Genomic DNA, 12621 nt, shown 5'->3' on the forward strand with positions numbered 1-12621 from the left:
CAAAGCCGAAAACAAACAGACAACAAAAAAAGTACTAGTGAGATCCATATTTCAATAGGCAGGGCTTGGGAGGGAAAGATGGAAAGGTCAAAATTGCTTTCTCTCCATCCCAACTTTATTTGTATTGTCTCCTTTTCGCTTCCACAAAACAGGTTGTCACAGTTCCCAATGTGTTGGGCTACGCATGGCCTAGATTGGAAAGGGGGAGGGTAGAGGGAATGACTGGCCACAGTCTATGAATTCTCTTCTTTCCCAAAAGCATCTGCTCTTCCCACAGCTTTTCTCCAGAGTTCTGTGCACTCCATAATTACAAACTTCCTCTACTGGTTGGGTGGACAGTTATGCTCTGCTCTTATCCTGAAATGTTATCCTGAACTGGTTTGCAAGTTAGACAACGTGCATGTAAGCCAATTTGCAAAATAGTTACTTTGGGAATAGCATATTATGTGATTTTTTTTCCCAATTGGATACTTATTTTGCCTTTCAAAGTCTGCAATCTAAACATTTGCCAAACCAAATGAGGTTTCCAGATAGAAGTATCATATTCTGCTCACCTTTGTGGTAAAGTTCCTCCCCACTTTACTTTTCGTGAACTATGTATGTTTGGGTTGATAAATAATATTGAGCGGAGAAGAAAGCATTGATAACATTGATTAATAAAAGCAATTTAAATATATTTTAACTAAGTTTAAGACTAATGTAGATACAACTAAATACTTTGTTGTATTTCAGCATTTTATTGTTGATTAGGTTGAACCAAAACGAATGAAAGGTACCAACAAGAGCAATAAAATCTAAGTAGTCCTTTGACTTTGAGACACTTAAATCTAAAATAGTTAATGAGTTAAAAGGTAAATGTTTTTTATTGGCTATGATCTCAAGAGTTGAAGAAAATTCTTGTAATTTCCTTTGCTTTTAATTGGTGATAAAGAATTATAATGAAAATGAGTTTTCAATTTAAATTAGGCCAGTAAGTGGATTCTGTTACACATGAAATTTAATTTACCTGAAGGTTTTCCTAAGAAAAGTTATTGAAATATTAGTAAAAGACCCAAAGGATGAAAAGTAAAATGAAGAGCTATAAAGAAATATTAAAAGAATTGAGACTGTTTATCCCAGGTCAAGAAGAAGAATGAAGAATGATTCAGTAGCCATCTGCAAGTAGTGCTCACATAAGTAGTCATATCCTGGAAGGAGAACAATTTTTCTCCATGTCTAGTGATAACAAACCAAATTAAAATCCTCAATTCTACCAAGAGGGGGTCAGATTAGACTCACCTTATAATTTATTGTTAGTACTTCTTTGTGATGACTAAGTGACAGGGAGCAGCAAATTACACTCAAATTTCAAATCAGCAAGGCGAATAATAAAACATACTTATTCAATTAATTTTGGGGATTAAAGTAAATAGTTTTTGAGGTTCAAAAGAAATTTTGATCTTTTAAAATTCAACTTAGGTGTTTAGTTGAATTTGCGATGGCAAAAATTTGTCCGACTAATATGAAAAATTTACAGTAATTTTCCTACAAGATTCATTTTGGAAGTCATTCTAAAACTAAATAGAAGAATAAAGTGTTTTTTCCCCAGACTCCCATGTTTTAGAATGCATGGGATAAGGAGAGCTTTGTCATTCTTTGTCTAAATTTGCAAACTGAAATAGAAATGAGATAATTTGCTATATAATTTAGGCACGGTCAGCTCTCTTTCATATGAAATATCTAGTAAATTCATGTGAATGATCTCTGCTTAAGCTTTTTATTTCAAAATAATGTCAAACTTACATAACAGTTGCAGAAATATTACAAAACCAATACAGAGAATTCCAATGCATCCCCTATTCATGTACTCATATTTACCAACTTTTAACATTTTGTCACATTTTTATATCTTTCAGTCTATTTGAATTATTGTGATATTTGTCTTAATTCTACACAATATGTATTTGAGCACTCACATTGCTGCATACTCAATATGCATGTTTTGGTGTAAACTTTCCCTTCTTTACCACTTCTTACCCACTCATATTTCTTTCTCATATGAGACCAGAAGGAATTATAGAAAGACACTACTCGTTAAACATAATGAAAGGCAACTCAGTTACTTGCTTAATTTTAAATTCGTACCTAGAGAAATTTACAAACTGAATGTAAATAATGCTTTACAGTATTTCTTTTTCATAAGTTATATTTTTCAGATTAAAACTCAATGTATTCACTTATTCATCCAACAAAAAATACATAATTTTCCACTCTGTGTCAGGCACTATTCCAGGTGCTGGGGACACCTGAGTGAATAAAAGACTCAATTCTCTGCCTACATGAAGTCCATTTTCTAGTGGGATAAGATAGATAATAAAGAAGACATTATATAGTATGTTAGAAGGTAATGAATGCTCTGGAGAGAGAGCAGACTAGGAGGTGGGAAGACTGCTGAGGGGGACATTTTACAATTTTAAATGGTGGGGGGGCAGTCAGGTAGGCCTTGCCAAGAAGGTGACATCTGAGCAAAGACTTGAAGAAATCCTTTAATATTGGGCTTTAGGTTCAAAATTTGACTTGAATTATTTTAAATTTTAACTTTATTACTTGAAGCACAGATGGAACAGAAATAGCAAATCCTTTTATTAAAGAGGAAGGGCCCAAAGGAAAGGATGGTGTCTTATTTATCTTTGTATCTCCAAGGTGTTTCCGTGATGCTTCAGTGATGCTCTTGAAGGTTCCTCTATTTTACATGCACATGTCTAGCTCCTTTAAGAAGCAGAGGGACTGGGAACATTTATCCATTTATCTTTAGAGCCTAGAAAGGTGCTTGGCACATGACAGGAGCTCAATGATGTGTGTGACTTGACTGTCAAAACTGTCTTATTAACACGTATATTTTTATTAAGCATGTAAGACCCATCTATCTTTCATGATAGAAAACCTGTATTTGGCAGAACTCATTTATATAAAACTTTGGTTACTTTCCTGACATTTTACAAAATGTACACACTTCTCTTCATTATGACTTCCTTTGTGTGTTCAGCTCTCAAAGTACCAAAGTGTTCTGGCAGTAGGCCCTTGAACTGTAACTTAATGTTATCATCTAATTCCTAGTCTATAGACCTCTTTCTCCTATAACTGAGGCTACTTAAATATCTTACGATGATAACAAGGTGATTTCTTTGGACTCGGAAAGAAATAGTATTCGGGGAACTGTTAGCTACAAGAAGGTATTCCAAATAATAGCTCTTTGTTCAGAGCTCCTCCATCATTTCATAGATAAGTCAATTGGCCTCATCATTTTAAACTCATCGGAGGCCAATGTAGTTAAGAGGAATATAAAGGGTAGTATAGACAATAAACAGAAGGCTTGTAATGATATAATGTGTAGCGGGAAAGAGGATTGGAAGATCTATAAAAGCTGCCAAAAAGAACAAAAAATATAATTAAAGGAGCAAAAAGACATATTGAACACAAGCTCAGGGACTATTTCAGGCAACAGTAAATGCTTCTCAAGTATATCTTTCGAAGACAGAAAACTAAGTACAGAACTAGTCCCATGGAGAGAGGAAGAAAAATACCAGATAGAATTGTAGGAATAGGTTAACAATAATTGAATTTACTTATGTTAATTTTTACCTTTCTTTAAAATAATTACATTGTGTCTAACACAGAGATTGGGCAAATTGAAATTCTTAGATGAGAAGAGAATACAGAAAATCAAAAGAAAAATAGAAGCAAAGATATTTTAGGCAGGTATGGCATAAAGTAGGATAGATAATCTGGTATATAGAAAACAATTGATATTCTCAGTTTACACTCAAGTTTTCCAACTAAGTATAGTTATTTTAGGTTCTATCAGAGTTACATATTGTCTAGGAAAATGTTTCCTTCCTTCCTTTATTTTATGAAAGCATGTAGTTTACACTTGATTTCGTCAAGAACAGAAAATGTTACTTCCAGTAGAAAATATTTTTTGACAGTGTGTTTTCATTATTTGGACCAAGGAATTTAAACTAGGGAGACTTATCAGAGTTATACAGGGAGTTTCTCCAACAAACACAACCTTATTAAGAACAGTCAACATAAGCATGTGAATAGTATATGATAAACTTTGGAAATATACTTAACACTATTACTTTTACTTCTTAAAATCATAAACCTCTTGATGAATGATACATAGATGAATAATAATTGACAAAATAAAATACAGAATAAGAGCATCAGATTATTAGAAGAAGTGACATTCAAAGGTGATTTGCTGGGTATAAAAGCAGAATTCAGAACTTGCATGTTGAGTCAACTTCTGCCAGAGAAGTTTGGTCTTCGCTCATATTCAATTAATGAATTGCTGTGATTTCCTTTGTGCTGAGTAATTCCAAAAGATTTGCAATTTAATGGCTAAGAAGACAAATAGTAACTATTTAAAAATAAAATCTCAAGCTTGAAATCTCAAATACTGGTTCCAAGGCTATAGGCTAAAATAAAACTTTACTTTAAAGATAATTTGTAGAAAGATATGGAGTTTTCCATTTTAACTCGTGAAAAGCTGAGTGCCATTTTAAAGTTTGGAGCACATAAAAACAGAGTGCTAGAGATCATTTATTGAGTACTTGCTGTGTACCAAGGCTTTGGTGTGTTTGTGTGTGTGTGTGTGTACATGTGTGTATCAGGAATGGAGGTGGGGTGGTCAGAATACAAAAGAATTAGGCAGTATGGTGCCAATCTTAGAGATGTAATGTAAGGCAAGTCAAGAATTTTGTAGGTTTCTATCTCTAATGACTGGATTTAAACCTTGTTGAAATTAGTTTCTATTTAACTAAGATTTTTAGAGTAGAAATTCTTGGACTGAAGAAGAAAAGACAATAGAAACACAATATTCCTCTTCTAAATATCCAAAAAACTGGTAGTTACATAGGGAAGAATTAGCTGGGATCCATGGATTGAAGATATAGAGATGGAGGGAAGTCTTTCCAACAGAAATGACCGAAAATAACCTGGGCTGCCTTGGAGTAATAGTGAGTCTCCCATCAGTGAAGTAATCACAATGGAATAAATATCACATAACAGTTTATCTAGATGATCTCCTGGATCTTATCTGGTTTTAGGATTCAATTAATTTGGATGATATCTATAAATCTATCCCTATATGCAATTCCAAATTTTTCCCTAGTCTAATTTCAAGTTATTTGCTCTACTTTGGTAACAAAAGAGATGAGAAATAACTATCACCCTCTGAATAATTGTATCCTACATTCTTTTAACATTTATATAGATAACCATGTGATAAGTTATTGGAGGTTGGTACAATAGATACCTTTCTTGACCTATACATACATACAAATCCACATATAATTCCACTATTCAAGAGGGAAACCCAACAAAAACAGCAGCAACAACAAAACATAGTAGTCACGTAATTCCCACAAGAAAAGGAAAGGGAGAATAAAAATATGTTAAGTATAAGTATGCAACATAGTAAATGTCCTTGAGCAACAAATATCACCTTGAATTTCCTAGATGACAAGATGAAAAGAGAAATACAACAAATTATATAGTTCTCATTACTGGACTGGGGGCACATACTAGCACTGCAGGGAAGGCAAGATTCTTTTAGTACTAAATTTTAAAACAAAAAAATAGTCATGTGAGACTTGGTATAGAGACACTGACTTATGTAATAGATTATGAAACAGAAAATTTGAATCACTGTTTCTTGTAGTGAGCTTTTATAGAAGGTAGGACCTATTAAAATGCAGCTTGAAGAAGGTGGTTCTGTAAGGGTTAAATTAATGGTACATATAAGAAGGAACTTTCTGGAGATCCAACCACTATCCTTATTAACTTTTTATTTCTATTTTGATAAAATTCTAACATATACAAATGGAGAGGATAGCACAAAGAACTCTTTTGTTTCAACAATTTCAACTCAAAGCCAAACTTGTTTTACTTTATCCCCACCCATTCTTGCAACCCTACAACTCCCTGGATTATTTTGAAGCACATCTCAAACATCATACAGTTTTATCCTTAAATATTCCAGTACGTATCTTAAAAAAAAAGGACTCTTAAAAATATAACCAAAATGCCATTATTACAACTAAAAATTGTGCCTAATATCATCAAATATGAATTTGTTAGTCAAATTTCAATTATGTCATAAATGCTTTCCTTTAAAGTTTATTTTTAAAAATTATGTTCCATTTAAGGTCTTTATGCTGCAATTGATTTGTATGTCTATTGGTTTTCCCTCTCCATCTCTCCTCTCTTTATTTTCCTTCCAGTTAATTGGTTGAAGAAAGTAAACAGTTTGTTTTATATAATTTCATGACAGTCTAGATTTTGTGTCTAAATTTATGGTTTAACACATTCTTTTTTCTCCTAAATTTTATGAAAATTGATAGATAGATCGACATTGTTTTCTCTACAGAATTTGGAGTATTAATGAACAGTACAAGATGCCTGCTTCTTAAGTAAATTCCTGTAATTGTCCCTTGTCTCAGCCAAGACTTTTATAGAAGCTGGTTCAAAGATTAATACTGCAGAGTAATCAAACTCAGAATGCCTATAGTCTAAAGCAGGAACCAGACATGAAAATAATTAACCATAATAAAAAGCTTTTAAAGTGTTATACAGTGCTTGCTTTTGTATAAGTATTAATAGAGAAATAAAATTTCAGCTTCCTCATGATCATAAAGCTGGTGTGGAGAGGGCAGCCCTTGAGACAGCGCCATCAAACATAACAGCTCTGTGGAACGCAATTTGATAGATAATCTTGAAGATTTCTTCCAGCTCTAAACCTCAGAGTGATGATGAGTTGTATGGTACAATTCAAAATGTTTTTGCAAACTCATGAACTTCCCTTAAAGCTACACTTGAGCAAAGCTAAGGAAAGTTAAGGGGGAAAGAAGCTAGACACATAGCATTTTCCAGCTAAATTGAAGTATTTTTGGCTTGTCAATAACTCTACAAATAGACTTAGAATAGACAATGTATCGATATGCTTCAGTTCCTCTCTGAAGCAAAACAGAACAACATACCTGCCTGGGACAAGAGCTATTCATCTGCAGAAAAGTGACATGAAATAGGAAAGTGACTCTAAATCTGGGCATTATGGTTTCATTAAATACACTGCACATTATTTAATATGATTGTGATTTGTACCTTTGGAATTCTTTTTTCAACTAGCAGTGCTTCCTATTTTGTGTTCTGCTAAGATTCATGAACCTTTTTCTTTAGGCACAGACAGCACACATTGTCCTGGAAGATGGAACTAAGATGAAAGGTTATTCCTTTGGCCATCCATCCTCTGTTGCTGGTGAAGTGGTTTTTAATACTGGCCTGGGAGGGTGAGTAATGCTTTTATTCCAAGGCTTTCTGCTGCTTCTGTGTAGAAGAATAGCTGGATGATATTACTCTGGTTGAAATCAATGTAGTAAGACTCCGTTTTGGCTACAGTTGCACCATGCTTTGAATATAGTCTAATGCTATACTCCCTGCTGCTATAAATGCAAGAGAACATGGGTACCTTGAAAAAAAGAACATAATTCTAGAAACATGTTGAGGGGACACAAGTTATGAGCAATTGCCAAATGGCTTCCACAAGGGGAGGTATGCAGCAGATTAAGGTAAAAATTGGAGCAGGGGAAGGATGGTGTTCTCATTTGCTAAGCTGCTCAAAGCAAATATGAAATGTGTTGGCTTTTACAATGGAAATTTATTAGCTTATAAGCTTACAGTTCTGAGGCCACGAAAATGTCAAATCAGTGCATCACTAAGATGATACCTTCTTTCTGAAGACTAGCTGCTGGCAATCCTGGATTCCTCTGTCACATGGCAAGGCACACGGCGGCATCTGCTGGTTTCTCCCTTCTCTTCCGAGTTTTGTTGCTTGCAGCTTCTTGTTTCCGTGGCTTTCTCTCTATATCTGATTTTCACTCTCTTATAAAGGACTCCAGTAAGAGGATTAAGACCCACCCTGAATGAGGTGCATTACATCTTAAGTTTAAGATCTTACTCACTAAAAGAACCTACTTAAAACGGGTCTACAACCACAGGAATGGATTAACTTTAAGAACATATTTTTCTGGAGTGCATTCTGCTTCAAACCATCACAGATGGATAGCACTTTATAGTGCCAGTCTGTTAGTAAGTTGAATCAAATTTGTCCATCTGATTTGAAATACCATAAGGAAATAAAAAGTCCTTGGCTATTTATATAATTTTGCACTCTAATAAGAAAGGGGAAATAACAGATAAACTAATTGTCTTAACATAATGATTGGGAGAGCAGGTGTGTAGATCTGGTGTTTTCAATATTTATATCATTGTAACCCAACTTAGTATTTAAAGTCTGTTAATATATGTAGAACAACTAAGACAAGAGTTGCTACAGAAATTTTGTAGCAGGTCTTACCTAGTCAATACATTTTTGGTCATCTGCGAACCTGGAGGCTGAAGTTCTGGTCTCATTTCTAATGATATTGGATGCTGTGATATTGAGAAAGTCATTTAACCTCTATGAGTCCTAGTTTACCCATTTAAAAAGTGAAGGAGCTGGACTGGATAGTACTTTACAGCTGGGGATGTAAAATATGATTCTTTAAAAAATGACTAGATTAAGTGCTTCAAGGGATTTCCACTGGATATTCAGTGGACTGCCCTTTCTATAAAATATTTGTTCAGTTCTTTAGGGAATTCAAGTTAGCCTTGTAAAGACAAGAAGGCTGGTGCTGAAGATATTGATTGACCAGAACTCTATATATTATTAATGTACAAACTTCTCTAAACTCTTGGCTCTCTGTGTGAATTGAAGAATAATAGCTGTTTTTTTAAAATAGTTCCACTGGGGAGAACATTAAATTACAGTGTATGAAACCTGTTTGCAAAGTTTTGCTTCACCAGGCAATTATTTAAGCTTTTCGACAGCACTAATTACTAGCTGTGTTAATATACCTGCCAACAAACAACTGTTTAATATAGATCAGAATGATGGAGGACACTCGAGTTTTCTTCCCTGTGATAGATTACGGGTAATAAATCTTGTCACATCACAAAAGTCAAACAGGACCTGATGGATTAATTTGCCTTCAACACTGCAGTTCTCTAGGACACGCTGTATGTATTCATTTACTGGAGAGAGTATTATGAGCATTTGTTGAAAAGAAACAACCGTTTCTTTTATGAAGATAAAGAAGAAAGAGAAATAAAGTTAAATCAATTAAAGATAATTTTTGATGTAGAAAAAGGCATTGATTTATTAGATTAGTCCGTAGACTCTATTTTCCAAGGAGAAAGGCTACTTTCATTCATGGTGTTTCTCACTCAGTAAAATGGTTGGTAATTAAGGGGGTCATCTTGTTTTTCATCTTCAAGAAGTGCATTTATTGTGTGTTTAAGATAGTTAAAAAATTATCAGTTCCTGACAGGTGAGAGGCATCTGAGAAATTAGCTGATGGAGACTGTGGATAAATACTACAGCGCTTTAGTGACCTTAGGGAGAGCTGAGCTGAAAGACTAAGTATTCTATTGACAAAGTTAGTTCTTGTAGGAGCTAGTCTGGATAGGGTTGAAGAATTTACGTTGACTACTGCCTGAGCTGAATGTTAATGGTTTCAAGGTTGTCAATTCTGTCCCCCTCAGCACCTAAATTCACTTTCAGCAGTAACCCAAAAGAAAGATTTGGTTTAATTCATTCCTCAGAATGTGAAAGTGGAAGAGGAAATAAAGACTCAATTGAAATGTATTCCAATGTATGGAATATATGTAGATAGCTCCTAGTATTTATGGGACTATTTCTTAAATTTATATATTAAATCTTTTTCTAAACTATAAAGCCCTTCCATATTCCTTCCTAGTTATGTATCATTACTTTAATATAGCTATTCAGAATCTTTTAATCTAGAAGTCAGAAATGTTTCAGGGCATGTTTTCTGGGATTAATTTTTTTTTTCTAAATTGCTAATAACTCCCAAAACTATATTGTACTTTCTAAAACTAAAAGATTTTAAAATTCAACTTTATTGAGGTATACTTTTATATAATTTAACTCACTTTGAATGTTCAATGAATTTTGAGCATATGCTTATGCAACTACCACCACCACAATCAGGATATTCCTCTGAATCCTAAAGGATATTTTAAAAACAACAACAATCTCCAATTTTGGACAGTTAATATTTTGGCAAAAATGGCAACGCTCGACGGAAACATCAGTTTGGATTCTCTGATGATTGGTAGGACTGGGAGGATTTTCCAGCTGTGTGGATCCTGTAATCACAACAATATTAAGAAATTAAGACTCTATGAAGGACATTTTTAAGGGATTAAAAAATTAAAAGAAATTGAGGAAATAAAAATATATGGGAATATGCCCAAATACAGTCATATCTTTATATCAGTCATATCATGAGATGAAGTTCCACATTCTATTATAAAATTTTCCTAGTTTGCTAAAATCTGGAGACAGACTTGTAGGGTTTTAACCTCAGGTTCTCTTATTTGCAAGGGTCCAATAATTTGGAGCATGCGTGTAGATTGTAGTTCTGTATTTAAATAAATTTTTGTTGATAGTTACTTGACGTCTCTACCCAGGTACCCTGAAGCTCTCACTGACCCTGCCTACAAGGGACAGATTCTCACAATGGCCAACCCTATTATTGGGAATGGTGGAGTTCCTGACACTACTGCACTGGATGAACTGGGACTTAGCAAATATCTGGAGTCTGATGGCATTAAGGTAGTAACAGTAATGGCAGTTTAAATAGTATTGATTTGGGGAGGATATCATTGATTTGGATTATTTGTATTAGAAATGTTGTGGGTTTACAGAAAAATCATGCATAGAACACGGGGAACCCTGTATTAGTGTGGTACATTTGTTACATTTGTTGATAGCATATTTTTATAATTGTACTATTAATTATAGTCCATGATTTACCTTAGGGTTCACTGCTTGTGTTGTACCATCCCATGGATTTAAAAAAAAAATCTTTAGTAACATATACACAACCTAAAATTTACCCTTTTAACCACATTCAAATATAAAATTCAGTGCTGTTAATTATGTTCGCACCATTGTACTATCATCAGAATCTAGGACGGGAAAAGTTGCTCCCTTGATATTGCAGTACGAATTATTAAATTCATGTTTCAATATCATTTCTGGCTATATGAGAATAATACTTAAACTGACAATATTTTGAGAACAATTTCTCAGTGTGCTTTGTGGTTTGTTCCTAATGTGTTGGGTGAAATTGGCTTAATCCGTAAAAATGAAATAACAAGTATGCTATATGAATTTGGTGATGAATCACCTTTTAAAAAGTGTTTGGTGACCAACTCTGTATCACCTATTTGCCTTTGGATTTAACCTTTAGTGGATGAATAAAAGATAGTTTATATGAAGGTCTAAAAGTAAACACATTAAGTTTTCCTAGTCAAAGTAAATTTGGGTAATATCTTAGGAATGGGAGCCACATACACAGTTTTGGAAATTTACACTCCAAACTCACCACTCTATTTTTTTCCCCACCAATCTATTTTTTAATGACTTGGACTGATCATTTAGCTTCGCTGTCTCAGTATTTCCTAAAATGTTTCCAAATTGCTCCGTCTCTTGTAAGAATAGATTAAAATTATTTTTTATTTATGTGTGTTAAATAAATAATTTTAATTATATTATTGACAAATTCCATGAAGGAAAAGTACAGGGTGCCAAGAAAGGGGAACTGAGGAACTTGCAAGCCAGGTAAGCCTGCTCCTTCACCTGATAGTGTGATAATTAAGGGAGCAGTGGATCACCTTTTTTTTTCTTCAAGTCTCCAAAATTTTAAGCCTCATGTCAGTGGATGTAATAAAGCTTTTTTAAAAAATGCAACTTGACTCGTAAAATGTCACAAGAGTTGGATAATATTTTGTGATCGCCCCTTTAAAATGATTGCCTGTCTTTGTAGGTTGCAGGTTTACTGGTGCTGAATTATAGTGATGACTACAACCACTGGCTGGCTACCAAGAGTCTAGGGCAATGGCTACAAGAAGAGAAGGTGAGAATCACCTAAGGACAGATTAATGGAAAGCTGGAAAGATGAATATAGATCCAAAGGGGTCAAGCAGATGAGTCAGATTATGCAGCTTTTGATTCACAGTTGCTGAATACAGATGCTCTGTTTTATTTTTATTATTTTCATTTCTTCCCCCCCCCCCAACCCCACCCCCTCACCCCCGAGATTTACATTCTCTTACTGCAGGCTGAACTATCAGGGTTTAGCTTCTTCTAAATGTTCAAGACCACGTGTTCTCAGTTTAACCACTAGGTGGCACTCTTACATACTTGGTAACATTTCTCATCTGGAAAAGGGGGTAGAGAAAATTTTAGAATTATGAAATTATTCTCTTGAGTAACGTAAGTCCCCCCTCACTTTATCCAGGATCTATATGTAACTTGCTTCATAGGTTCCAGTACCAGCTCTGCTGTTAACAAGTGTGTGACTTTGTGCAGGTTATGTAATCATTTCATACCGTATTTTTTCTGCTTATTTCTTATGAGAATAAGCAGATTATGCTATGTCTCTGCGGGCTTAAACAATATGAGTCTATGACAAACTATTAACTATTCATTTGAAATAATTAAGAGATTTT

General features: G+C 34.2%; 1 protein-coding gene across 1 annotated transcript in view; it reads left to right on the forward strand.

Moving 5' to 3' along the window:
- Window positions 1-12621, forward strand: part of CPS1 (carbamoyl-phosphate synthase 1) — a 134035-nt gene that overhangs the window by 11059 nt on the left and 110355 nt on the right. The window contains exons 2-4 of the mRNA XM_037849356.1: window positions 7222-7331; window positions 10576-10720; window positions 11937-12026. Of these exons, the coding sequence (XP_037705284.1) occupies window positions 7222-7331; window positions 10576-10720; window positions 11937-12026 (345 nt within the window). The remainder of the gene's footprint in view (window positions 1-7221; window positions 7332-10575; window positions 10721-11936; window positions 12027-12621) is intronic.

This window comes from Choloepus didactylus, chromosome 9 (assembly GCF_015220235.1).
Source record: "Choloepus didactylus isolate mChoDid1 chromosome 9, mChoDid1.pri, whole genome shotgun sequence".
NCBI lineage: Eukaryota > Metazoa > Chordata > Mammalia > Pilosa > Megalonychidae > Choloepus > Choloepus didactylus.